A 27,170-nucleotide genomic window follows, 5' to 3' on the forward strand; every position below is an offset into this window, starting at 1 on the left:
AAAGTCAACTCAGATGCTCAGCCACTTTGAAATGCCCCAAACTGATTGCATGCAACTTTACTGTCAAATTCCCTTCAGGAAAAAAAGAACCAATTTGTAGTTAAGAAAAAGGCATACCAGTATAAGTCTTTCAAGCCAGTTTCTGAACTCCATATAGAGCAATTAATTTTCAGAAGACATTTAGTTCAACTTACGTTCAGTTTCAACATCATGGATCCCAACAGATTTTGTGTACTTCACCAAATCAGAAAGAGCACGGGAAAGCTTCATTGTTTTCTTCTGACGGCTCATCCTGGATGGAAAAAACAAACCCACTTTACATGGGAGGGTAAAGAAATGTAGGGAATAAAGCAGAGTGCTGTAATGGATATAGAAATACCAGATGGAGACTCACTATAAAGACACATGATGCTGCCTAAACTACCTCTTGAATTAAGACAGGGAAATGGCCTCCTTTTCTTATATGATAAAGACAAAGACTTTAATTTTCCAGGGAGAAATTACACTTTCAGATCCAGTACGCTGGAAGGACTCTGACCTTGTACAGAAGGTTTGATTAGGGACTTTAAGGGTGGAAATAGAGGGTGCAGACAAAAGAGCAGCTCTCTGATGCAACTCATAGCACTTTGCAGGAAGTGCTATGGGTTGCAACAATTCTCTAGACCTAACAGAAGTTTGCTGTTGGGTCTGGGAGTTGGGGGTTGCAGCTGCTTGCTACAAGCCTGCAGCCCAGTCTCTGCAGCAGCTCCACTCCCCACTCCCAGTGCAGATGCTGTTTTCAGAACGGGAGGGGGGAAAGGTAGCAGAGGGAGCTCATTCAGGGGGGCTCCAATCCACCCACCCCACTCTCCAGCACCAGCTGAAAAAATCCCAGACTAAATTCCCTCCATTCCCTTTCTCTGCTCCCATTCTGAAAACAGCAATAGGCTGGGAGCCCTCCAGACACAAGTTAGAGAATGTGCTCCATTTTGGAGCATGTTCTTCTGAACCCTCATGCAATGAGGATTCAGATTTTTGTGGGGTTGGGCCCTTTTAAAGTAGTCTGCAACCATCCACTTCTGTTTGGTCATAGCTATAGCCCACTTTCTGGGGGCAGATCAGGTGAAAATTGTCTGTGCCCAGATGTTACTTTTGTGCCACCATACAAATGTTTATGAAGACATACAGTGAAAGCAAACAGACAGCTATACCTTCTGTCATGCCACAAATGCTGAAAATTGTGTCCCCGATAAAAGGCTGACAATAAATTGAGCCACTTCATTGCAGCCCATATCTATTTGTTTATGGCGGGACAAAATGGGCAGCGTGAAACTGCCTGTGATCTCCAGCCATCTAGAGCAGGGGCTCTGGAGACTTGAGGGGCCCAGTCCTGGACACCCCAGGAATTCCTGGATAGGATTGGCCCCCTCAAGCCCGTGGACCACTTGCCTCGCTTTTCTCACTTACCCAGATGCATCCCAGCAATCTCTGGGGACATGTCTGGGTAAAAAGAGAAAGTGAAGGCTTCACTCCAACACAGGATGCATATCTGTGCAGCAGTGATAGGTATGCTAGGGAAATCCCACTGCAGGGGATTTCCCTGGTGCACTATCTGCAAGCAGGGAGCAGGGAACTCCTATGGGAGTTCTGTCCTCCTGGCTTGCTGATGCATACTGGGAAAATCCCCTGTAGAGGGATTTCCCCACATGCAGTATCTGAAAGCAGGGAGTGGGGAAGTCCCCTCCTCTGTGCTTGCAGACACACATGCAAGTGAAACCCTCTGCAAGGGATCCCCCACATGCATCTGCAAGTGTAGAAGCAGGAATCCCCTTACGAGTTTCCCACTTCCTGCTTGCAGATATGCACATGATGGAATCCCTCTGTAGGGGATTCCTTAGCTCCCTGACATGGGGTGGGGTGATGTTTGAAAGCAGGGGTACATTTGGGCATGTCATCTGGAGATGTCTATAGAAGTCCATGGAACATGATCAGCTGTTTCATGCCCTATTGTCCGTTTCCATTCTAAATATTTTTCTACTTCCAAGTACATTTAAATCCCAAAGAATCACCATTAAGATAATGCCCTGATTCTTCTCCTTTGCTTGAGGTTCTCACCCCAGTCAGCACATGTTCCAGTCTGCCTTCAACAGACTGGCTTGTACAGCTGAGACTTGGTCCCTAACTTCCTACATTTATGAACACACCACCACAGAGCACTGACTTGTCCAGGATCCATGTTACCAACCTGCTGTAATGTACCGAGCCCCTTGCTAAGTTTCCTTGAGAGTCCAAGTCATCTTCTCCCTCTTCCAGACTGGATGCCCTTTTCAGTTTGCCTCCTTTTTTCTATGTAAAAGAAAAACAAATCCATGACACAGAACAGGCACACTACGCAAACATGGTTTACTTTCTACTGGACATCAAGTATAGATCAAAGAACAATAAAACCAGAGAAAACTCTGGGGAGGGGAGAGAAGGAGAGGAGAGAAGGTGTCTTTGGATGCAGACAGAAATGACATTTGTGGTGCAACTGGCTCCTTGAAATCACTCTAAAGCTGTGCCCAAACAGAATCATTCAAAGCTGTGCAGAGCCCTTTGATAATGTGACAAATTAACTTCCACTGTATAAAGATTCAAATGAATCCACTCCTAAGCAGAGAGACTTCATTAATTTCTGTCTGCTCCTCAGATAGATTCAGATGCTGTCTCTGGATGGGAGGGGGAGAAGCCAGGGAAGGAAGGTCCCTTTTGGGGTTCTCAGCCCCACTGGAGTGCCCTCTTACCTTAGGGGGGCTCCAATATACCCACCCTCCCACTCCAGTGGGGCTGAGAAAACCCCAGAAAACCTCCCTCCCCTGCATTCTTCACTCACTCACCGACAGACAGCAACAAGGCTCAAAGGAGAGTGGGGTGGAGCCAGGGGAAGAGACAGAGAAAAGTAGAGGAAGGCGCAGGCTCTCTCCCTGGATCAGCTCTGATCCTCCCAATCCAAAAGTGAACATCTGTTGGGTTAGGGGAAAAGGGGTCTGTTGGGTCAGGAGGGAAGTTAGAAACTCATGGCGATTTCTGTGAATTGCCATGAGTTAGACCCAGGAGCTGCATTTCTGTCTGCATCCTTCATCAGAGCATGAACGCACGTAGCTGGTACTAACTGTTCACGTGCCACAGGGCCATGTTAGCAGTGTGCCTAAGTGAGTCAGGAAATAACATAGGGCCCAGGTTTTCAAGAAGCTAGTGATTTTTGGGGTTCCAAACTTGGCACTTTACAGGGTCCTGATTTAGAGAAAGGACCAAGCACTCATCTGCCTGGAAAGCAGGTCCCTTTAGAAGGTTTCAAGTTGGGCACCTGGAGTTCAGGATAGCTAAAAATCAGTAACCATACTGGAAAGCCTTGGCACAAGGACTTATCTGATACAAATGTTACCTAGCTGTTAGTGCCACACAGAAAAACTGGTATCTGAGCAGCCAGAGAGACTGCCACACACAATTCTGCTTGATTATTTCAAAAGCAATTCACTCTGAGAAACTGGCAAACAGCAGCTTTGTACAAGACTCTGCAATATGCCAGAATTGATCTGTGCACACATGGAGGAGGCAGCCTGGGGTCAGAGCCTTCTGATATGGGATTGTACATCTCTCAGTGAAAGGTGCTCCCCAACTGAAATCCCTAAAGCTGTTACTATTATTACTCTGTGCAAAGGGGGTATAATGAATGGGTTATCTCATATTTTGTTTCTCTAAACCATTTTGCAGTAAGCTGCTATATAAGGAGGTGCAGTAACTAATAACATTCAGGTTGAATCTTGGATACCTTTGGCATTTGATGGTAAGTGAAGCAAGTTAGAAAGAAAGGTAGCTGGTCATCCTGTCTACCTGACCAGTGAAGAATGTGATGATGCCTGTCAGTGATGCAGTTACGTTTCTCTCTGAGGCAAAAAGAATCCTCCTACCTGCGAGCCTGATGATTCCTTCTGCTGCAGGGTGAGAAGTAATCTGCTGAGAAACTCACCTTGCGCTTGGAAAAGCTGCCCATCAGTGAACGGCTGTGTCGTTTGCCGCTTGAGTCTTCCCCAGATTCTACATCATCCTCCAGTTTGTTCTAAGGGGACAAAGGAGAAGTACTAAGGAGAGGGAGCAAATAGGATAGTGGGCTGCACATGACCACAAAGGTTTGTGTATCCCATCCCAGTGCAACAACACGAACTGGTCAGGCTGATACCAATGCCCCCGATCATTGCAGTGCAAGACCCTGGAAACCACAAGCATAAGTATGTTGATTGATGTTTTCTGCTGGTACACTGATCACCCAAAAGCTCTTTCAGAGCTGACAGGTACCATGCAAGGTGCTATGCACCTGTCTTCAGTAACGTTAGCATCTTGTTCATCACAGCTAAACCTGAGTGACTTTAAACATATTTCATGCATCAATATCTAAATGTTTTGTGCCTCAGGATTTGCAGGACAGGTGTGGAATGGGATTTACTTCTTCACTGAGCTGCTGACTAGCTAAGTGAACTGGAATGAGCTCATTATTGGAGTGGTAGATGCACGATTGAAAATGCATAGTATTGCTACGATATCTCATGGTAAAAGATACAACATGCTTCTTCCAACTGTTGAGGGGATCTTTCATCAAGGCCACTGGGCAAAGACAAGACTGCATAGACTCACCAAGTTTTGTTTGGGACTTAGTAATTATGGAAGGGACCACTGACTGCGTTACAAAACACTGCCCAGACTGCTGGGTTTAAAAGAATGCACAAAAGCAGGCACTAGAGCGCTTCAGAAGTAGAGTTCTGTTTCCAAACCTAACCTAGAATGACTTTCAAAATGCTTGCTAAGCGTCTTGTCTACAATAATTCTAATTTGTATAGAACAACCTTTCTAAGCTTTTCTTGTAGCTAATTATAATCTCTAAAATGACAGTGCTTCAAGTTCATGCACTTCAGTCTGTGGGTTGAGAACATTTTTATAAATAACCATTATTATAAAATTAAAATATAAATGTGAATGCACAGAATATAGACCTTTAAAAAAAAAAAGAACTAATTTTTAAATGCACATTGTTCTATAATGGAAAACAAATCCTTTGAGTTGAAAAGCCATCACCTGTGTACATTTTATGCTCCAATTCCTCCATGTTTGAGACAGAAAAAAAATGTTGCATCTCTGACAATGCTCTTCACCTGGCATCATCATTAACTGAGTACATTCGGCTATAGAAGCTGAAGTCATTAATAAACAATTTTTACAAAAAACCTAACAAAATCCAACAAACTAGGCTGCTAAACACCTCTCCCTCCAAAGTCCCAATTTACATTTTCAAAGACTGCCACACTCCATTATTCATTTGCAATGATAGATTATCCCTCTGTATAGGGTATGAATTATAAAAAGAGTTAGTATAAAATCTCATTATGAACAAACTAGAAAGATTTCTAAATGGAATCAATGAGAGAGATGTTTTTCTTCATAAACAGCTTTTACATAAACAATGTAAGAGACTAACAAAAACCCATGACAAAATATTATGACAGAGGGAAACGTGCTCTTCTTTTCTACCTTCTTTGTACTCTTGGCCAGAATCAGATCTTCGGGTATTGTAAAAAGTAACATGAATTAAATAGAATTTAGCTAGATTTGTCCCAGTCTGCGATCACATTCATCCTGTCTCTGGGTGTGAGGAAAAGGAAATGCAGTAGTAGGGAGAAGCTTTGTTAAATAGTGTAAAAAGGGTCTCTGACATATATCTTCAGCCAGTGAAAATAGGAGATACTAATAGCTTTGGGCCAAACTACAGAACATAGGGTCTTATGTGTTACAGCATTTTACAGGTCAGAGTTTTGGTGAGATTCCCTTATTTGATGTACCTGCTGGGAACACAAGCCCCAGCCTTTCTTCACCTCATACCGTGCTGCTCTTGATGCATATACAGCAAAGGGAACCCCCGAACAACAGAGGTAACCATGACAATGGCAGAAAAAAGTAGAGGTCTGAAGTAAGCAGAAGATGGTGATAGGCAGGAACTACTCAACAGGGTCCTTGGAGGTAGGCATTATTAGCTGGGTTAGTTGCAACTCTATTTCATAAGCAAAATACCTACAGTCATTAGACATTAAATTCACTAATGTGGCCACACAAACTTCTCGCTCATCCAACACACCATCAACAAAGCAGCATTCAATGTCACTGACTAATCTAAAGACAAGGAAATGGCCTTCCAAGCGTACAGAAGAAGTCAAACCTGATGGAAAACCCCTATTGAATGTAGTGGGAATGAAGAAAATAGGCTTCCAAAAAGTCCAGCTACAACAATAAAACTGAAACCATTAAATGTAAAGGTTATCTGGCACAGGGAAAATCCTGTAGACTTCCAAAGCCCTGGTTTTCTATTCAACCCTACACAAGTGTTCCTTAAGGGAAGCTCACAGTATCCTCAAACTTAAAAGCAGCTCACATTAGAGACTGGTAGTCTACAAGAGCTTTGCAGTGTACCTCTAGAGGGCAATGGTCCCCCACACAGACAGCACAGCTACTTCGTGAGTGGTCACTGAGCAGAGTTATTAGGAAATTTCCAATGAGTGTGCATGTGTGCAGGCTGGGTGTCTATGTGCTTGTGCGCATGCGTGTGTGTGTGTGCACGCACATGTCAAAGCCCAGTCCATCAAAACCACAAAGTTTGCCAGAAATATCCTAGGGTCAACAAAAGGTTTGGTTTAGGAAAAGTTTCTCAGGAGCAGGAGAAGATTCCTGGTGAGAGTAAGAGGGAAGGCTTGGTTTCCTAGAACAGCCAGCACCTGGTGCTAGCGCTGTCACTGGGGAGAGGGCTCACTAGTTAGGAGTCCCAACTGTGTCTCAATCAGAGTAGAGACTCAAAAGTGGGTCTTCCACACACCACAGGAAAGCCCTGAGTGCCAGGAGACTCATTGCCCTGGGGGAATTCTCGCTCTCTCTTTTTATATGAAAAACTTCAAAGAAGTTTGGACACTACCCCGATACTTCACAGGACAGAGCTCACATAGTTTCACAGGAAGGGAAAATCCACTCCCTGCCTAGTTCTAGTACTCGTAGTGTTTCAGGAGTGGGGAAGCAGAACTTTTATATTTTTAAAATGAGAAAGAAAAGATTATCAATTAATGGCACAACTTCTCAGATCTGAGCCAACGCAAGGTATTACATCTCTTCTACATGCAAACATTGCACATACATCAGCACTGGAAAATTGGGAGCTTAAACTACTTGAACAGTTTTGTTTCTTAAATTTTAACGTTTTTTTTTTTTAAAGAAGCTATATGTAGGTATAAAATATTCAAGATGTAGCAAATCTCTTTAATAACTTACAGGAGCATGTAATAAAGCAACATTATTTATAAATAGTTAATTCCTGACAATCTGTCAGAACAGGTGTAGCTGTTGTTAAAATAAATGCTCGTGCAGAGCTGAACACACAGTGAAAAGCTGTTTAATCATGTTACACAACTGTGTGCAACTGACAAAGCAATACTGATCAGACCCATTCAGGAAGAGAGAAGGTCAAGCCTTGGATCCAGAGTGAGTATCAGTGTTGATGTCTGAGTCTGCAGGTAGCCATGCATGAACTGTGTGGAGTCCTTAGCTGCTACTGATAATGGAAACAATTAACAACAGTGTCTATAAAGGGATCAGCTAAGCTCCCAGTTTCTGCATATTACAAAATTTCCAGTTTTGAGAGTTTTTCATGCTACAGAAAGAGTCTCAAGAATTGTGTCCACATGCAACCTGCAAGTTAGGTCCCTCTGCCAAAGGAATGGTACAGGAAGCCATCCTGTAATGAGTATGCTTGCCCTGCTCACTTGGGAGCATTAGAGGTTACAAATAGAGCCTGCCATACGTTCTCAAATCCCCCATGCCAGAACATCACAGCCAGACTTCCAGGCCAGAGCTGACAGCTGCTTGTGCTCCCAAAACCTTAACAACCTCCAAAGGACTTGCTCTCTGGTTTTTGACAGAACGAATCTGTCAGGACAGAAATGGGCAATAGCTTAAAAGGAGCAGGAGCCCTTGCACAATTGCTTCTGGGCTATCTCATGTGAAGCAGTGAGAGGGAAGCTCTCCAAGACATAGGGCAGCCCAGGGAACTTGGTTCTAGCCTGTAACACTGCCAGACAGAAAATCTCAGCTGAGAAATCACATGCATGTGAAAGAGAAAGGCCCAGAAATACCTCTGTGGCCTGAAAAAGAAATGAGCTAAATGGGCATTATTTACAGACCCACTGCATGACAAAGGCCTCTGACGAATAGGAATGAAACATGTTAAATGATAGGCATTGAAGCCATTTACCATGAGGTCAGCATAATCAAGCCATCAAAGTCAGCAAGGTACAAGCAGCTTGCTTTTCATGTCCTTCAAGGTTTCTAGACCCAAATGGTAATGTTTCTTGTATTAAACAAGCCATTTCACAGGCCAGGGCCCACTGATGGAAATGTGGGAGGAAATCACTAATTGCCTTCTCTACCTTTATGAATTGGACTTAGGGCCTGAAATTCCTTCCTCCAAGACATGAACTCTAGAATTCAGGTCAAATCCACCCCTGAGTGAAGGCAGAGCAACTGGGATTAAACAGGCTCCCACAGCAAGAAAGGAGAAAGGCCCAGGACTGGAGCTCTGGAGTGGCCTCGCTTACTTCCCAGCATTGTCACAGAGTCACTGCAGGACCTTGGAAAGTAATGCAATGTTTCTCTCCCTTGTTTTTCCTTTATACGCATGGGGCAGTAATTCTCCCCGACTCCAACTAGTCTAGTTAGATTGCAAAACATCGGGGGCAGGAACAGAAATGTCCACAGACCCAAGAAGAGGCCTGGTATCAGCATTGTCACCTAGTCACCATGACAGCTCACTCTTTGGCTCCGGTGGTGCTAACAAATCAGGTTGAAGCAGTCAGTTCAATACCAGCTTCCACCCGATGTTCTGTTGCTGTAAACGGGCAGGATGACAGAATACCCACTTCTTCCTGCCAGCCTGTTACTTCTGTCACCGCTGTACTTCGTGGAGCTGTGGGGAAACGGACCAGCCTGCTTGGCAGTGGATTCCAAGAAAAAGGCAAACAAAATGTTAGGGATTATTAAGAAAGGAACTGTAAATAAAATAGAAAGTATCTTTATGCCACTTTCTAATTCCATGGTGTGTCCACACCTAGAATACTCTGCCCAGTTCTGGTCCCCACACCTCAAAAAGGATATCGAAGACCTAGAGAAGGTACAGAGAAGGGCAACAAGGATGATCAGTGGTACAGTGGGGCTTTTATATGAGGAGAGACTAAAGAGGCTAGGCCTACTCAGTTTAGAAGAGAGACACTTGAATGGGGAGATGATAAGCATTTACAAAATGCTAAATGGTGAAGAGAAAGTAAAAGGGATTTACTGTTTATTCTCTCTCACAACAGGGGTCACAAAATGAAACTAGTAGGTAGTAAGTTTAAAACTAACAAAAGGAAGTTCTTTTTCATGCAGAGTGTAATTAGACTGTGGAGCTTATTGCCACCAGATGTGGAAGCTGACAGTTTGGCCAGATTCAAAAAGGGACTGGACATATTCTTGGAGGAAAGGGGCATCAGTAGCTACTGAGCATGGGAGTTAGGGATACAGCCTCTGAATCAGAACTTCCTAGACCTTAAATGCTGGAGGCTGCAAGTGAGAGAGGAACAGTGGAAAGAACTATGGCCATACCTAGTTCACCTTCCCTTTCAGTATCTACTTTCTGTCACCATGACACAGGACACTGGGCAAGATGGACGCATGGTCTGACCCAGTAAACATCTTATTCTTATGTTCGGATTATCTGAAATCTGGTTTCATGCCATTCTGGAAGGAAAAAAAACCCTGTGTAAAAGAAATTCTCTGCTAAAGGTCGATGATTTCCTCTGAAGCAGTTTGTTTGATGGGCTGGCTCAGGGCCATAAACCTGAAAGTTTGTGTTACCAAAGAGATGCAGCTCCTAGGTCAGCCAGGCTCCGGTTGCCTATCAAACCACTTGGTGAGCTGAAGAAGAGTTGTGAACCTAGGCATTTGGGCTCCCCAGAAGCCCACAGGGCAGGAAGTCAGGCAGGTTTCCAGTGAAACCCGGCACACTCACATCACAGCTACAAACACCAAACCTCTTGTGTATCACTTCAATCCCAGTGCCTCAGGAGTCTCTGAGAACAAATAGCAATCGCTTATGCATTCAAGCACTTAGGAAGCCTCAGCACAGATTTGTACAAATGGGATCATATGACCCACAAAGAAGTTCCCAGCCAATTCTTCTGCTCACGTGTGCATTGTGTCCCTCATGAGTCAGCCTAGGAAACCTTCAGACAAGTAGCTTTTAAGAAGAGCTATTAAGCAAGTAAGAGGAAAGTCTCTTATTGGCAGTCACAATTTGGCAGCTGGCTGCAAGCAATGTAAGGGACTGAACCACATACTCCCCCTCCCCCAACCAAGTGCCCTTCAGAACCGGGTGGGCACATCTGCACACATGTGTGCTTGTGTGCATTTTGCTGGGGGTGAATGATGGGAATCAGGCATTTCAGGGTTCAGTGCCCAGTCCCATGGCTGGCCACATTTCTCCCTTCTGTTACTGCAGGGCAGATAACTGTGCTGGGAATAAACTGGCAGGTATAAGGTATCTCCATTGTCCAGCCCAATGAAAATTAAAGAGGACTAAACATTCTCTCCCACGGGGACACAAACTGCCACTCCATATCCAAACAGCTTCATTCTGCTGCCAAGATGCAGAAGATGTAGTTTGCTCTGATTGGATTGGAAGCTGCAGCAGCGGCACATCACAGCACTGCCTCCTGCAAAGCTACATACCCAAAATATTTACAGTGCAAGTTTCCTCCTGCTGGAATGCAGCTCTTAGCTTCAGGGCTATTGTTATTTTGCATTATGTAATGTATGATCCCATTTATGCAAATCCACGCTGAGCCTGCCTAAGCGCTTGAATGCTGAAATGATTGCTGTTCAGTCTCCGCAAGCTGAGCCCTTGTACACTGTTCCTAGTATTTCACTTAATTCTGAGTCTCAGTTATTTTCTGGAACAAAGCCACTGAGAGCTGCCGCCCCTCAAGGCAGTCTATTCCCTCTGTCCCCTCTACACATGCAGAGGACTGAAGTGATGCACAAAACAATGAATTTGTTTGGGCATTGTGCCTGCCTCAAATGCAGCTTTCCTTCACTGAGCCAGGGAACAAGCTGCTGGGAAGACAGAAGGCACAGACCCTGCATCTTCAGGGCAATTCCTGCTATGCCTCTGCAGAAAAGGGTCACAGTTCTGCTTAGTAATGGGAATGCTCATGTCACTCTTAATTAATGACTGCATTCCTCACACACTGGGCAACCAGCACCACTTCACTGTCTACAGGAAAATTAAAATATCAGCAAAGTTTCAAGGCCTTTCCTGTGGATGGCTACTGACCTCAATAGTCCCCTGGACCAAAACTGCCCCAGTATTCAAGATGAACCAGACAGGTGGGTCTAGTCTCCCCTTGGAAGTTCATGTCCTACTTGTGCCACCACAAGGAGATACTTCAACTTCGTAGTGGTCTAAAAGAGAGGTCTGTTTTTGTTGGCTGTTTACACAATGCCAAGTTTGTTCTGAACAACTTTTCTATGGTCCTATGAACTATTGTGCAGTGCTGCTGTATGCTTACTGAATCCCACCCCAGATGTAGCTGCATTTCAATGGGGAGAAAAAGGGCTACAGAGGCATGTGACTTGCTTTTACAGCTTCTTTCTAAACTAAGCTCCTGCCTGATTTCCATGGGAGCTTGGCACACTACAGAAAAACCCCACACTGGCAGATCTACACAGAACTATTTCAGAGATGCTTATGTGCACTGTACACACACCACTAAAGTCATGCAAATGCAGGTTTACTTAGGATGAGAGCTGCCACTTTATTATTGAGTTAGGGTACCAATGGGTCTGGGCTGCTGCTCAACCAGCATTTAGTTGTGGATGTGGTGGCAGTGGCCAGGGCAGATTGATGTTTGGAACAATATAAATAATAGGGCTGGCAAATGATTAAAAAATGTGATCACGATTAGTTGCACAACGAAAAAATTAGTCTAAATTACTTGTGATATTAATCACACAGCTAAAAACTCAAAATTATGCTAAGAAAAACTGAAAATTATGCAAATTATGCAGGTACTTTGTATGGTTAGGAGCTGCATGAGGTGGCTCCACAGGAATCTCACCCCCACCCGCTGGTAGCTGCCTCCACAGGGGCACAGGGTGTGGGGCCACCATTGCCAGTGCTTCCCAGGGGCCCAGACCAGGGATGCACAAGGACCCACAGGTCCAGAGGTTGCTCGTGCTGAAGCTCTCAGGTGGTCCTGACCCGCCTGAAGCCTGAGCTGTGGAGCCCAAACCCCTGGCACTGCCCAAACCCCTGGCACTGCCAGCCTGACTGCTGAGGGCTCTGAATGGGGGCTGTGGGTGTGCCCAATCTCCTGCCTCTCCCTGCTGCAGCCGCCTGAAGCCTGCGCCTGGGCTGCTCTACAGCTTCTCTGCACTGCCACCACGGCCCCACTGGGCAGCCCAGAGGCAGCAATGACAGCAACAGGGCAGGGCAGCTTGGGTGCAGGCTCCAAAAACACGGGCGCAATTAACATGTTAAAAAAATTAACGTGTTAATTGGCTCTTGCGTTAATTGTGCACATTAACAGTGACTAATTGGCAGCCCTAATGAATAAATATTCATCTTGAAACTTCTAAAATTATTGCATTACCATAGTAACAAGGGCTCCAGCTAAGCTTTAAGCCAATATTGTGCTAAAAGTTGTAAAGTACATAGTAAAAAAATCTCAGCTTCAAATAGGTTGCAATGTAAACAGAAAAGAAAAAGGTGGGAGAAGGGAAGTCTTGTCTTCCCTTTGCACATGGCCAAACTGAGGCACACAGTTCCCTACTAACTCACTTAAACTACTTTGAAAATCCTGCCTCTGTGACTCTGCAGACATTACACAGGAGTTTGTAGAAGAGGCAGAAACTAACCCCAGCTCAATACCTTAGCTGTAAGGGCTAACACTGATTACAGAAGAATTGTTCAGATACCAGCACCTCACTTCCCCCACTTCAATGGCATCAAAGCCAGCTCTAACCAATCTGCAGCACTGCATAGTGCATGATATGAAAACAATCTTGTGTCCTTCTTTTTTGAATAAACCTCCAGCCCTTGAGCAAAGCCACATCCATGAAAACCTATGGCATTAGCCCCTAAATCAGACACATGCCCTCCCATCTACTTTCCAGAAGCACAAGTGCCCTGTGTGGCACATTGACATTTACTGCAGTGGATCTTTTCTCTCCCTTTCTCCAGCTGCTGGGGGCAGGGTATGAGTGCATGCCCAAGGCTCCTTGCTCTTTTATGAGACACTTGGCCATATGTTCTTTACATCTTTTTCCATGGAAGCAATTGATGGGTATCTTGACTTGTAGGCTGGCATTTCCAGATACCAGCCCTGCCTTCCTCTCTCTCTTATTCCTGTCCCCTTTCAGAAATGGCTTTGAGCTGTTTGCCAAACATCACTTTCCAATGTGGGTGGGTTTTGTTTGGTTTTGTAGGAAATTAACTCCCTAGGTCCACCCCCCCCACTTTTGCCCCAAGGGACTACCTTTTTCACTGCTTTCCCTGTGCAGCAACAGTTGCTAAAGGGTCTGCAGAAAGGTGATATTAATGGTTTCTTACAGGAAAATCAAAGACTTGCATGCTTCGTTGCACTGCAAGCATCTGATGGAACGTGCTAAACAGGGATGCTGGGACTGGACCGACAATAAATATTTATCATGATTAAGGGAAAAGCCAATAAATGCCATTAGAGCTCCAAGCAAAATTAGCTCCATGCTGCAGAGCCGAGTCTTCACTATCATTCAGGATTAACTGCGATTATGCACTGACTCCACCAACCCATGAAGCTTTCCAAATAATAAACCTTGTACATAACAACTAAATTTAACTGAATTCCCCTCAGCTAGCTGGGAGGGCTGCTTCCATCCCTGGATGGAAAGGTCTCATTTCTAATGCAACACAATCCATGCCCCCTTTGAAAGCCAGACAGCCCCCTTGGTGCAAGGACATGGATATCTTACAGATGAGCCTCTCAGAACTCCAGTGATGGTGCACTTTGTTCACCTTTGTACTGTGTGAAGCACCAAGAGCTCAGACAAACTGGACAGGATGACTGACTGCAACCTCAGAGCCCTTTGTCCTGACTGCTTGCTCTTTAAGGTGCGAATAAGTGAAGGTTTCTCTGAAGGAGCTGTCCAGGCCCTGGGCTGGGTTAGGTGCACATGGGACTGGCACTGAAACAAGATTCAGTAACTCCACCTGCATTCCCCCAGTGTTTCCAATCCCATCCTTCAATGCAGCACTGTGGGTACAACCAACTTGAATTGCTGCACTTCTTGCTGGTCACCTCTAATCCCAAGCTGCCACCCGCCCTGTCATTTTAGATCTAGGCCTTTCAAACAGGGAGTCTTTCCAACGTCAATCAAATGTGCTGCAGTTCAGTATTGTAGAAATGGGGCCAGGCTGTATGGCTCTGATGCAGAACTTCCACCTTCCTCAGGGCCCTCAGGTTTGCATCCAACCCCCAGAGCCCCTGCTCCATGCTCACCAGTGAGGGTCACAGCCTGCTTGGAAGTGGCTAACATGGCAGTCACAGGCAGAGCAGCAGACTTTGAGTAGAAGTGTGCCTAGCACTTGAAGTCAGCAAGAAAAAAGATCTCTTGGGCCATTGAGTCCAAGGCAGCCACATCACACAATCCATTTGATAAACAGATCAACATCCATCTTGAACTCGGTTAGGTTTTTGGCCCCCACCAAAGGAAGGCTATTCAAGAACCTTTTTCTTTCCTAGTCCATTCATTTCTCAGCTAGCAGGAGGCCAAGGAGTCAGAGATCACTCCAAGCTCTGCCACAGATTTGGCTCTGAGCAAGCCCCTGTCTTGGTATGTAAATAGAAGATGAGATTTAGCAGCTTTGCAGGCAGGCTGTGAAGGTTCATTCATTAATGGCTGCAAAGGGGTTGAGATCTTTGAATGGAAAGCACCAGAAAGGGCTCAGTATTACCAGTTTTAGCAGTGAGATGGAGCTGCTGAAGAACAAAAGCAACTCACTGAAAGCAGAATGGCCACAGCCACCAAAGAAGAAAATACCACCTAGTAGCAGAAATGCTGGACTATGACACAACCACAGCTGCCTCCAATGAAAGGTTTTTCTGAGTTCTCTGGGCAGCATCAGCTGCTCTTTCAGGGGACACTAGAGATGGTCATTCCTGTTCACAAACAAACTGTGCCGTTACTCTAAAACTATGGCCTGCTAGATCCCAGGACAGTTCCTTAGTTAACAGAACCCACCTGCACGAAAAGAGTTCCCTCTGCTCCCACATCATGCTTGGCAGCTTAGCCAACCATGCCCTACAGTGTTAATAATCTGGGCACCCCTTCTGATTAGGACATGATTAATTGAGTCTGCTGCAGCATCTAATTGGAATGCTCCAGCGTGCTGCAGCATCTCGTACATTCAGTGTCCCTGCATTTGAAAATGGTGTTAGGGGCACTTTAACTAAAGCTGGTTGAATGAGCTTTAGTTAAAGCGCCCCCCTGCCATTTTGAAATGCGGGACACTGAATACATGAGATGCTGTGAGCATTTTAATTAGAGCGGCTCCCAAAAGCTGCTGTATTTAAAACATCCTCCCAAACTCCAGAGCATATGCATAGGTTCCCTTTGGTTTCAAGAGGATGAGGAAAAGGGAACCACTCAGCAAAGCAACAGAAATAGCCCATGAAAAGGACCCAGGTTACTTTGGTAATGCAATGGCAGCATTAGCCATTCAAAACTTTCACCCTGCTGTAGACAGACCAAGTAATTTATGGGCACCTGGAAGGATATTCAGTATGGAAACAATCCACTCACTCCTACCCTGGCTATTTTCATGGGGCTAATCCGTGCTGGTGAGGAATAGATGTTCACAATTTTTTTCCAAACACCTCTGCAATGAATCAACCTAAGTCACCTCTGCTTATCTTACTCATGGTTAAATACTCAGTTATTTCCATGGAGTTTAATCGCATGATTCAGGATATCATGGTTTGGCTTAGAATAATAAATAACAACATCAGAGCAAAATGAACAGAAGTCTGTCAAAAAAGTAGAGTCCTTTGGATTTCCCAACTCCTGTTACTGTATCTCCTATTGAATCTCACAACATTTGGTGTGCCAATTAAAGACTTAGCTGCCGGTGGATTACACAAGAAGCTTGGCTTCCATTAAAAAAAACCAAATTTCTAGCTCATGATTTGAGACAGAAATTTGAAAACATGACTCCTAAGGGTTCAAAACCTAGGAACCGAATGAAACAAAGAAACTATATATTTAGTTCACATCCTGGATTTTGGGCCTGAAGCTTGATTTTCAAATGCTTGGGGTTGGTAGTATTCTGTATTTGTAAATTATACCAAAAGCTTCAAGATCAGAATCTGAATTATTTAAAGGGGCAGAACTGACTTTATGTGCTACTGACATGCTTTCTGGGAAGGTGGGGGTTCAAATATTTCAAAATGCATGTAGATGTCCTCCTCACTAAAGTCAAACTGGACCTAGAGTTTTCTGTGGATTACAAATGAGAGCAGACTTCAGCTCCTGGTTCTTAAAACTCCTCTTAGAAACTGTCTTTGTGTACCTGGAGATTGTACTGCTGAAGTTCAGCATTATACAATTAACTTGAAGCATAATTTGTTACACTGCCAAAAAGACTCTTTCTCATGCACACAGCAGCCACTGTAGTACATGCCTAGAGCCTAGAGAGTTTAAACGGTATTGACTGACTTGGGGTCAAGAGAGGGGATTTTGTTGGACTTACCACAGGTTTGTCTCCTACTGAATGTGCCATGGAACTGTATTTCTGCAAAAGGAACAGTCATATGAGAAGACGGGGCCAGCATGCATCCAGCATTTCTAACCAGCAAACAAAATTATCCCTTGCCACAGTAATCCACGTGCTTTTATTTATTCTTTTAAAGAATGACATGTCTGGAAGTCAATTTCGAAGCACAAAGATCATCCATATAATGTAACACTACTTATTACAAAAACCCATCTTGGGGACAAACAGCTCTTGATATTAAAATGAAAGACCTGGGCATAGAGAAAAAACTGAAAAAGAGTGAAACACTTAAGTATAGACACAATACATTGGCATACATATCTCATCTCTTCCTCAAAAGACTGCTCCTGGCTTAGCCTCCTAAGGAAGGTGAGTGCATTTTATTTTTAGGCATGCAACTAAACTTCAGGAAGCCAGGATGCATATTCAGCTCCCTAACAGATGTGTCCTGACTCAACAAAGACGTTGGGCCATGAAAACCATGGGAGCTACAGGGGCCCAGTGCCTCGATAAAGCAAACGTGTTCCATGCACTTACAAGCCCAAGTTTAGGCTCCCTGCTTTGAAAACCAGGCTTTATCATCATCATTAACACACTGTACATCGAGTAGCAAGATCAACATTTAAGAAATCAGATCTATTACGTGTAGAGTTGATACAAGATTATCACCTTCTTGATGTCTGACTTGTGGCTGAGCTTTCCAGATGAGGGCAGAGTGGTGACTGTAAAATTGTTTGGATCTTCACAGTCACGGATTTTGGATTCCTTTATCAGCGAGTCAAGTTTCTTCTTTGCTATATTTTCCACTCGCTTCCGATTGGTGGAAGCCTACAAACAAAGCAGTTCAGTTAAAGGAAGGCAAAGGTGCATGAAGCCCTAACAATTCTTCCAGCCAGGGTTAATGCAAATTAAAATGTTACATTAGAAAAAGAAAGAGGAACATGAAGCAAAAGAAAAACAGAAACAAAAACAACACCAAGACCCCACACTGCACTAAGGCTATTAATGACTACCGGTCATGCCAAATAGCCCAGCAGCCTCTTCACTTGTACATTGTGAAGCACAGTATCATTCTCAGTTGTCACCTGCAATGATAGGTGTGCCCAATGCCAGACTTCACAGTAGATACGCAAGCACGTGAAGTCCTACATTTAGGTGTTAATTCTAAAGCGGAACTAGATTACCTGAAGTCACAAAGTGAAATTACTTGAACAAATTCACAGAAAAAAAGATCTGCTTGAAAGGAACCCAAACTGATCAACAACAAAAGCTACTCAAGTGGCACATGCTGTGTTACCAAATCATTGACGTGCTGCCTGGAAATAATTAATATTGAGACAGCTCCCCCTGCACGTTTGACTAACACTTGCTACATTTCGCAGTGTTCATTTATGAAAATAGGCTGATACATTCCAGCCTGGTGAATGGACCAAGCCATTTCCAAGGCACTTCAATTTGTTGTGACTGTGTGTGGAAAGGCTGACTACAACAGAGTGTATCTTTTGTACATCAAGTCTGATGGAATTGCCAAGGACAGCACCAATTTGCCATGTGGAAGCTTGATTCTGCACCCACAGCGGATGCAGAATCCAACTGAACGGAATGAGGGAGCAGCTGGAGAGTCGGGACTTAAACATTACAAAGGTAGCACTAAATTGCATCTTCCTATCCAGTTCTTCCATGAAGGCTACAGCATATTTAGGGGAAAGGGGAATAAAAGGAATGAAGACAGAAAATCAGGGCTCTCGTTTCTATTGGTGCCGTTTAATGTGGGTGATTCACAAGTTTGGATCTTTAAAAATGGCAGAAGAAAAAGCAGACAGTGTTTTCTTAATGAGCCTTAGAATGTCCTGATTAATTCCCTCGGGAAACAAGCTGTTGTTTACTGTGCTCCCTGAAGGCTCCTCTAAAGTGAGCGGCGTCTAGCAAATCTGGAATCCCAGACATCAGTGAAAGCCAGACCGAGACAAATCGCCAGGTAACAAAGGGAGAGAGGCAGCACCTATGCAGGATTTCCTGAAAGAAATGCATCCAGCCATAAACTGTAGCAGGGAAAGCAGAAACACTTTAAAAGGAAAAATGATTCTCCTTCTAACATCCATCTCTCCACCCATCTGATCTGCAAGCAGAACATAAATTTCATCTTCTGTCACTGACGAGCTTGCTTGTGATCTGTTTAGAAGAAGACCTGAGTCAAAGTTCAGTTGCAAGCCTCAAAAACCCTCCTTTACCTAAGTATCGGGGTGTTTATCTGAGCCTTTTCCAATCAAATGAGACTGGAAATCCTGCAAGAACAGGCCCATCATTTTCCCAGGTTTCCTGGTTCCAGCTGGGCTGTGAGAACAGTCCCCTTGTTGCCCTCTGATACCTGGAGCACTCTGTCAAACCCAGGGAATGCCGACAAAGGTGTGCAGAAAATGCGAGAACAGCAAGTCTGAGGAAGTTTGCCTGTCACAACAAAAGGTACAGTTCACGTTTCTGGTTGTAGTTTGCAGATGGGCAATGTCCCATTGGGTCTCAATTTATCCAGTTTCCCCATCTCTAGCTGCTCCACATATCCAGTTATAATACAGGTGGGTCACACTTCAAACATGCATATGTGGGACTTGTAGTAGCATTTGCAGTACCCTCACACAAGGTGTCCCCCCTGCTCGAAATGGTCATTCCTTGGTAACATGACTGACCCCACATAGTTAATGCCCAGTGGGCTCAACACTACCACCACCTGGGTGTACAGTACCTTCCACTTTGAACAGAAGCAATGTCAGGCAGAGAGAAAGCAAGATAAAAAACCGTAAGAGTAAAGTGTCAACACATCAGAGCTCAACATTAAGTAAAAATGTCTAAAAACTATGATAAAAACATAACCAAACATGTTCTCCTCTTTAAGACAGACTTTGAGATTCTCCATTTCTAGACTAGCTTAGCTCTAAAAAGATGTTTCTTTTCTAGTCCTAAAACAAAAGATTGTATCCATAATATAAGAGAAGGAAACAGTCAGAAACAGGGACGAGAGAGGTTTGCAAATGTAATCTCCGTCTCAGGCAATCTGATTTATGTTATTAAAAGTTTCTGCTTTATCGTTTATATTAAGTTTCCCTAAACTGTGGTACCAAACTCGCTATGAGCTGGAAGATTAAACTGTCAGAAGAATTTTACTTTTAAAAGGCAAGAAGAAATAAGGTGTTTTTCAGGCTGAAGCACGCAGAGGCAAATAGCTTCTTCCCCCCACCCCTTTAACACCTTTGTGCAGCTGAAGCGAGCTAAACACTGCATTCAGCAAGCCAACAACTGCTCGCTATAAACAACTGCTCAGCTGGGAAAACATATTCCACAGAGATGACCCAGTTTGATGTGGGTAGGCACTGAAGCGTGCAGTTTTGTTGAATGCTTTACCATACAGCACACCACAGCATCAAGGAACCCATAGGAGACATTTTTATTTTGTACACACAGAAAAAACAGCTGGGAAAAAGCCACAGGCTGCTGTTACCTGCAGCAATTTACCACTGATTAATTGCTGGAAGCCCTTTTTGCAATCTACTCTCTCACACACACAGTGTTAAGTGTTTAGTAAAATATACACAGAAAATATATGCATTTGTGTCTGCACACATAAGGCAAGCTTGCTGCACGTGTCTGAGTATATTTAATAAATGCAATGGATACAGACAGACCCATCTTTATGTAAGTGCTCCCATTGGCAGCTCTCGCGGACTTAAGGAGATGAAGTTGCACAGCAGTTCTGAAAATCAGGGCACATACAATGACTATACACACATACACACACACGCTTGCTCTCTCTCTCCCCCCTGGTTTTAAAGAAAGAGAGCACAAAAACCCCAAATTAACTTTTTGGGGGATGCTGATGCTCAGCACCTCTGGGACAAAAAAAATCATTAGGCCTGTACAAGTTACATCTGCTCCAATGGCTGGTTGAAACTTTCTGATTTAATTAAATTTGGTCAAAATCTTCTGTTAAATCACAGCCAAATTTTTTGATCCCTGTTCATTTGGCTTCCAGTAAAGCAGAGAGTAAAAATTGGGTCTCCCAGGCCATTACCCTAACCACAAGTCCACTTCTTCCTTCCTTCTCTCCTTCCCACACATACACTGACATTTCAACATTTTTGGACTTAAACTATCAGGTTTTGATATGGAGAGAGACACATATTAACCTAATTCAATGTCATGAAAGCACATCAAAGGTTCTGTTTTCATTTCTTTTCTTTTCTTTAAATAAGAAATGCTTCACGAATGTGCGTGTCATCCTTGCGCGGGGGCCATGCTAATCTTCTCTGTATCGTTCCAATTTTAGTACATGTGCTGCCAAAGCTGTTTTCATGTCAACAAAACCAAGGTTCCCTGAACAGGCTGTGAAGTAGAATGGTCATCCTCCAGCAAGCTCTATTGGTACCCACCCCCAATCTCTACAAGATGTATTTTCAAACCACAACCACACATTGAGCTTAGGTTAGATCCATTACCTAGAACCCACATTCCCATTCCAGAAGGCGCATACACCCAGTGCCCTGGCATTCATCCCACTGGCCTGGATCAGATCAACCAGTGCTCACATACAAATGGCCGTTTTACTTACATCTCCATTCATAAGTTTGCAATCATCATCAATCTCATCAGCACTGTCCTCATCAGACACTTCTCCTTCCTCTGCATCCTCACTAATATTGGCTGGAAGTTTCTTTCCCTGGAAGTTGAAAAGATAAAGCAGGCAGCTCAGTATGTGTCTCTTGGTTCAATGTGTAGAAAGTGGTTACGTACAATGGGAAACATCAGAAAGACTTAGAGTGCTTGGGGATAATGACAGTACTCCGTATAGAGCTGAGTTCTTCAGAATAAATGTAACTTGGGTTCAGTTAAGGAGGTCAAGCAAGACTCTCAAAATTAAGCAAGAAGTCTCTACTCTGGGAGTGCAGAAAGCTTTCTGCCTCCATACTCCTTTTTGCTCTGTATCCATTTGGGTTATCCGACTAGCTGGCTGAGTTCATGGGAGAAAAATAATCAGTAAAAAAATTACTTTCTGTCTATTGAGACTACTGATCCTCTGAGCCAGAGACACAGCCCCCAGCTGCTACCACCATTCCACCTGTGAACTGAGGAGTGGTGAACAATTTTGAAAGTCTGGCCCATGGTGCTCAGACTGAGACATCCCGCAATAGCTTTCTCCTGACTTGAAGGAAGAGGAATCTCTAGCTCCATTTTCTTTTCAATCCACGGACGAGTGAGATTTCATTCCATTTAAAAGGGCAGTTGCCAATATTTGCCAGCATTAAAGCAAACTAGACATATGCAATTAAACCAATTAATTTTCAAAACCCTAACAGAGGCTCTTTGACCAGTGTGCAGATGTTTGGATCACCCAAAACATGGTAGGAGCATTGACAGTACAACCCAGTGCATACATAGCAAACAGCAGCTCTGCCTCCTCAGCATTTCTGACCTCATCACAGAGCCTGGGGAAAAGAATTCACATGAAAATGTTCTTTTTACGAGCATAATTGCTATTAGCTGCTGTGCAATTATTTCTGACAATGTACATTTATATCTTTACGGAATCAGAGTTGGACGAGTAGATTGTGTCCATTTCTGGATCACTGTGGGGTGAAGCACTGGGTTTGGGTTCAATATCATTATGTTACTATGGCAGTCCATCCCCTGCAGAGAGCCGTGTGTCATGTGGGAATCCTTGCATCTCCTTCCTATGGCGTGGGGTCAGAAGTGTCAGATGATGGGGTGGATGGAAGTGTGCCATAAAACCAAGTTGCCCCAAACTGCAGAAGTCTGGCACAAGTTTTGCTGTTCTGTATTAAGTCTAAGCCAAGTGGCCATCCTGATTCAGATACCAGCAGACTGTAATCTATATCACAGTTCATCTGGTCAAGGCACTTCCCTTGCAGAGTTCATCCACAATACACACAACATGTCTCTTGTGTTTTGTTCTGTGTTATTTTAGTTTCACATATTCTAATTTTGTTCAAAAAACCTTTAAAAACATTTCTGACATTTCCACTTCTCCCCCAATATATTAGCCATAAACTGTAAAAGCAGCTGAAAGCATTTCTTGCTAGTGGGCATCTTGAAAGTGAGAAGATTTGACAGAATCATGATAAAGATCTAATGGACGCTAATGACTTTGAGATTCACCTACTGCAGGTCTCCTGGAGATGCTAGCGTTTGCATCATAAAAGAACTTGAACTCATGCAGAATAAAAGGCTTAAAAGAAATGCTAAGCATCTCTAAACCATGGAACTAGCTGAGGGATATGGCAGGCAACCTGGGTATAATATAAGGTTTTAGAGAGATTTTAATTAACTAACAGTTGTAAAGGCATTTGGGTTCCCTGGATAAAAGAGGTGTTAAAATGTATTATTATCCTGCAGTGAAGAGAAGGGAAAGCTGGCAGAAGGGAGTGGAGAAGGATGCAGGGTGGCATTAATATTTAAATCTCTGCAAATAGAAGTTTCTAGAGATACTTCATTCAACAGCACTTAAAATGATGCAGCTTAGAGCCCAGAAAAAAGCATTTCTATGTAGCCTCTTTAGAAGTTGTTACAATTGACTTCTCAACCTTATAAATCCAGCAACACATACGGAAATTAGGAGCCATTTTGTTTTTTCAATTAGAGCTTTTCCAGTGCAGTGCAATAGCAGATGGTTTGGGCAGCACAACTGGCGCCTCCTGCCAATCCCCGCTGGCTTCTCACCAAGCTCCAACCAGCTACCTACAAGCCACATGTGTAACAGGCACCCACTCTGGAGCACGTTATCACAACAGCCAAGCACAGAGGTGAACACACTAGGTGACAGAGAACTGGACCTGCCCTCCCCCGCCAAAAATTTGAGCTGCATCACACATGGCTTCGACTCAGTCTGCACAGAGACCCTGGGGTTTAGCCCCAGTCAAACACCGTTATTTATTTAGACATGTGAAAACCAACTCTAACGAGTTACTACCGCAAGATGCGTAAGGAAGACTCAGTTACAACAAATCTGGCTTTGAGCTGCATTAGGATCCTTGTATGAATGTCCCCTTCAACCATGGAGGGGCCACTGCTGTGCATATAGTCATCCACAGATGTGGCCCCACAGATGTGCTTTATGTTCACTCACCAGGACTTGTGGCGAGGAAGAGAAAAGCAGTTCTAGATTGGGCAAGTCACTAGCCTTGATTCCTCAGCAGGTTAGTGAGAGTCAGGACCTGCCTCCAGAGGCCTTGACTTCCAGCCTCTTGTTTTACTATCACTTCAAGTGCAAACCTTCCCCCAAATGAAGGCTTAGGACTGAAATAGCATCATGACAAACCACTAATGCAAGGCAGCAAAGGCTCGTTCAAAGGATACACAGTTCTTTTCCAGCAACCCTAGATACCCAGGGCTCCCACAAGCTCCAGGTGTGAAATGCAAGCTGTGATACCCTGTGCTCCAATGCAGCCACGAGAGGTGCCAAGTTAGTCCCTTTCACTTGGACTGTCAGCAGCAAAGCCTGAGTTCTGGCCATGTCCAAACCCAATGAGACAAGCTTTCCAGACAAACAAACATTTCAGAAAAAAAACAGGCTGAGATTTCATGGTGGTATATAGATTATTGAACCAGCAGGTAACCTGGGTTATGAAGCAGTTACATTTTTCTTTATTTAATAGATTCTGGACTGGAAAGAGTAAAGAATAGCTTCTTTTTCATGTCACCCAGAGTACCATGCCTGTCAGTTGGGAGCACATCCCTCTTGATATGTCATTAGCATTAATGACAGCTCCATGCTCCACCCACAAGCAAGCAGCGGAGACATCAACCAAAGAAGGGTACAAGAAAACAATCCTCCAAACTCTTTGTTACAATACTCTGCAATGTGGGCAGGTGTACTAAACCAGGCTCCTAAATAAAACAGCCTTGTCATCTCTCATTTATTTCCCATCTCCTACCAAAGTATGCCCAGAGGCACTGGAATCAACATCACAAACTAACATCCTGAAAAATGTTAGCTTATAGAAAACACACAAACACAAAGGCGACATTTTCCAATTCATGGGAGATCACCTAGAAGCCTGTAGGTTTTCAACAGCTGCAAAATAAATTCAGAAAGGACCAAGCTAACAGTGAAACCTTGTCAGATATATTTCTATTAACTTGGGTTTGAAACAGAATTTCCTAGTTGAACTAAATGGAAGGTGCTCATTAAATTATCTCTTCCTTCCCATAATATCAGGAACAATAAACAATACAAGGACAGCAGCAGACAGGTCACCAGTCAGAGACCCAAGGCAACAGGAGAGCTCAACGAAATGGCGTGATAAAGCTGATGAAGCACGCTCACATCCCTGTTTCATTAACAGGATTTTACACCTCTCTTACTGGGGGAAAAAGACTGAATTCTGAACCAAGCTTGCAAGTCTAACACATTTAATCTTTTGAGGAATCTTTGTTCTTTTCCCCTTTGAGGACTCTACATCTGACCATAACATTCAAAAGGATATTCACAAAATTTCAGGAAATATCACATTTTAGCTACTGTGGTACTGTGAGGGGAAAACCGTTTACCCAGATCTGCACTAAAACCTGCTCTTCAGGCTTCCTTATATATTTTCACAGGCATTTTTCAAACTGCTTGTATAGCTGACAAGCCCTTTGCACAAAGCTCACTGCTAAAACTATTTCAGTCTCCGCTTCTCTAAACACAAGCACAAGGGCTGCCAGCACTGGACTCCTCTCTCCAGTCAGCTGGTCGTAAATCCATTCTAGTTACTGACAGTCTCAGCTACAGTCCGGAGCTGTATCACATGAACAAGGTGCTCCTGGTCTCTTGGTTGTCCCATGTATGAGGACCCTCTCCTGCAAAGTGCTGAGAATTTCTTTCCATTCAAATCCTGCTGCAGAATCTAAACAGATCCAAATGCGTACGAATGGGCACTCGGTCTGATGAGAGGAACCAGAACCCTAAACTGAATTCTGAGTGCTTTGATGCCTGGATTACCTGTAATGATTTGGCTAACTGAGGCTGTAATGTTTTAAAACCAGAGAGCTCTTATATAACCACCACAGAAGAGAGCACAAGAGCAAAATAAAGCAGGACTTTTTTTTTTTTTTTTTTACCTTAACTAATATCTTCCCTTTAAGACTCTCTGGGGAAGGCAGTTTGGTGGGATCTTCATTGTGCACTGAAGACAGATCTAGCTTGTCTCCTAGGATTTCAATAAGATACTGAGCCATCTTCTTCTGCTGGATGACGCTGCAGTGGTTCTCTATAGATAAAATAACAGGGTACCTGGAAGAGACATAAGCTGCATGTCAGCTGCATATTCAGCTGCTATCACACTGATGAAGAAAGAGCTACTTGTGTCTACAGTTCACAGTCTCACCAGAGCTACATGTCCAAAGGGGCTGGTTCAGGTGCACAGAGAACAGAGTGTGTGTCCCACTGCTGACCCCAAACTGAGCGATCTATTTTAAGTCAGGGAGTATTTCTATCTATCCCTGCACCCCACTTTGACACATCTCTCAATATCCCACCTTTCTTTACACTGTATGGGCACACACAGCCCTGGTCTCCATTGCCCCCTCTCTTCTTGCTCCACAGAAAGCTGGTATATTCCACCACCAATAAATGCTGTATATCTAAAGCCTTCAGACCCCTTCCACTCCAGGCTCTCCTGTCCTTCCTCACCCATATTGCTCAGTTGAATTGAACTGCACAGGACCCAGGAACACGTACCATCTTCCAGAAGGAAAACCTGCTATATTAAGTCTTTTGGGGAAAGACCCTGGTCAAAGAACGTGTAGGGTCATGCAACATTCCCATCAGCACCCATCATTTAGTAGCTTGTAAGAGACAACATGCCTCTTTGCAATGGGTCTCAGTTCAGCTGTTTCCTGTATGATTTTATACAAATCATCAAAAAAGCAAATGGATTCTCTCCTCCCCTTTCCACTCCCCATTTATCTGATGCCTCTGACGTAAGTAGTTTTATATCTACTATTCATATCATCTCTACCAGCTCACCATTCATTGTCTGATGAGTTGTAAGCAGCTCACTGACAAACACATGGCCAACACCTAACAGTACATCAATATATTCATGATTAGGGCAATTTTCCAGGCCCATTTTTAAGTAAACAACTGCTCTTCTCAAGGTGGACTATTCAGAGGTGATAAAGAGCAAGATGAAAAGTCTCATAAAAATTTTGGCAGCTAGAGAAATGCAGTATGAAATGCCACCCAATATATCCTGGCATAGATATCCATAGGTCTTATAATCAGACACTT

The 27,170-nt window shown here is 43.9% G+C and overlaps 1 protein-coding gene across 1 annotated transcript in view; it reads right to left on the bottom strand.

Annotated features, from left to right (window-relative positions):
• PLCH2 (phospholipase C eta 2) overlaps positions 1 to 27,170 on the bottom strand; it is a 393,529-nt gene that overhangs the window by 26,928 nt on the left and 339,431 nt on the right. The window contains exons 10-16 of the mRNA XM_019511675.1: positions 26,000 to 26,171; positions 21,492 to 21,599; positions 17,561 to 17,719; positions 16,868 to 16,909; positions 3,989 to 4,078; positions 2,225 to 2,325; positions 195 to 292 (exon numbers count right to left, since the gene is read on the bottom strand). Coding sequence (XP_019367220.1) covers positions 195 to 292; positions 2,225 to 2,325; positions 3,989 to 4,078; positions 16,868 to 16,909; positions 17,561 to 17,719; positions 21,492 to 21,599; positions 26,000 to 26,171 — 770 coding nt within the window. The remainder of the gene's footprint in view (positions 1 to 194; positions 293 to 2,224; positions 2,326 to 3,988; positions 4,079 to 16,867; positions 16,910 to 17,560; positions 17,720 to 21,491; positions 21,600 to 25,999; positions 26,172 to 27,170) is intronic.

Source organism: Gavialis gangeticus, unplaced genomic scaffold (assembly GCF_001723915.1).
Source record: "Gavialis gangeticus isolate Ggan-Ray unplaced genomic scaffold, GavGan_comp1, whole genome shotgun sequence".
Lineage (NCBI taxonomy): Eukaryota > Metazoa > Chordata > Crocodylia > Gavialidae > Gavialis > Gavialis gangeticus.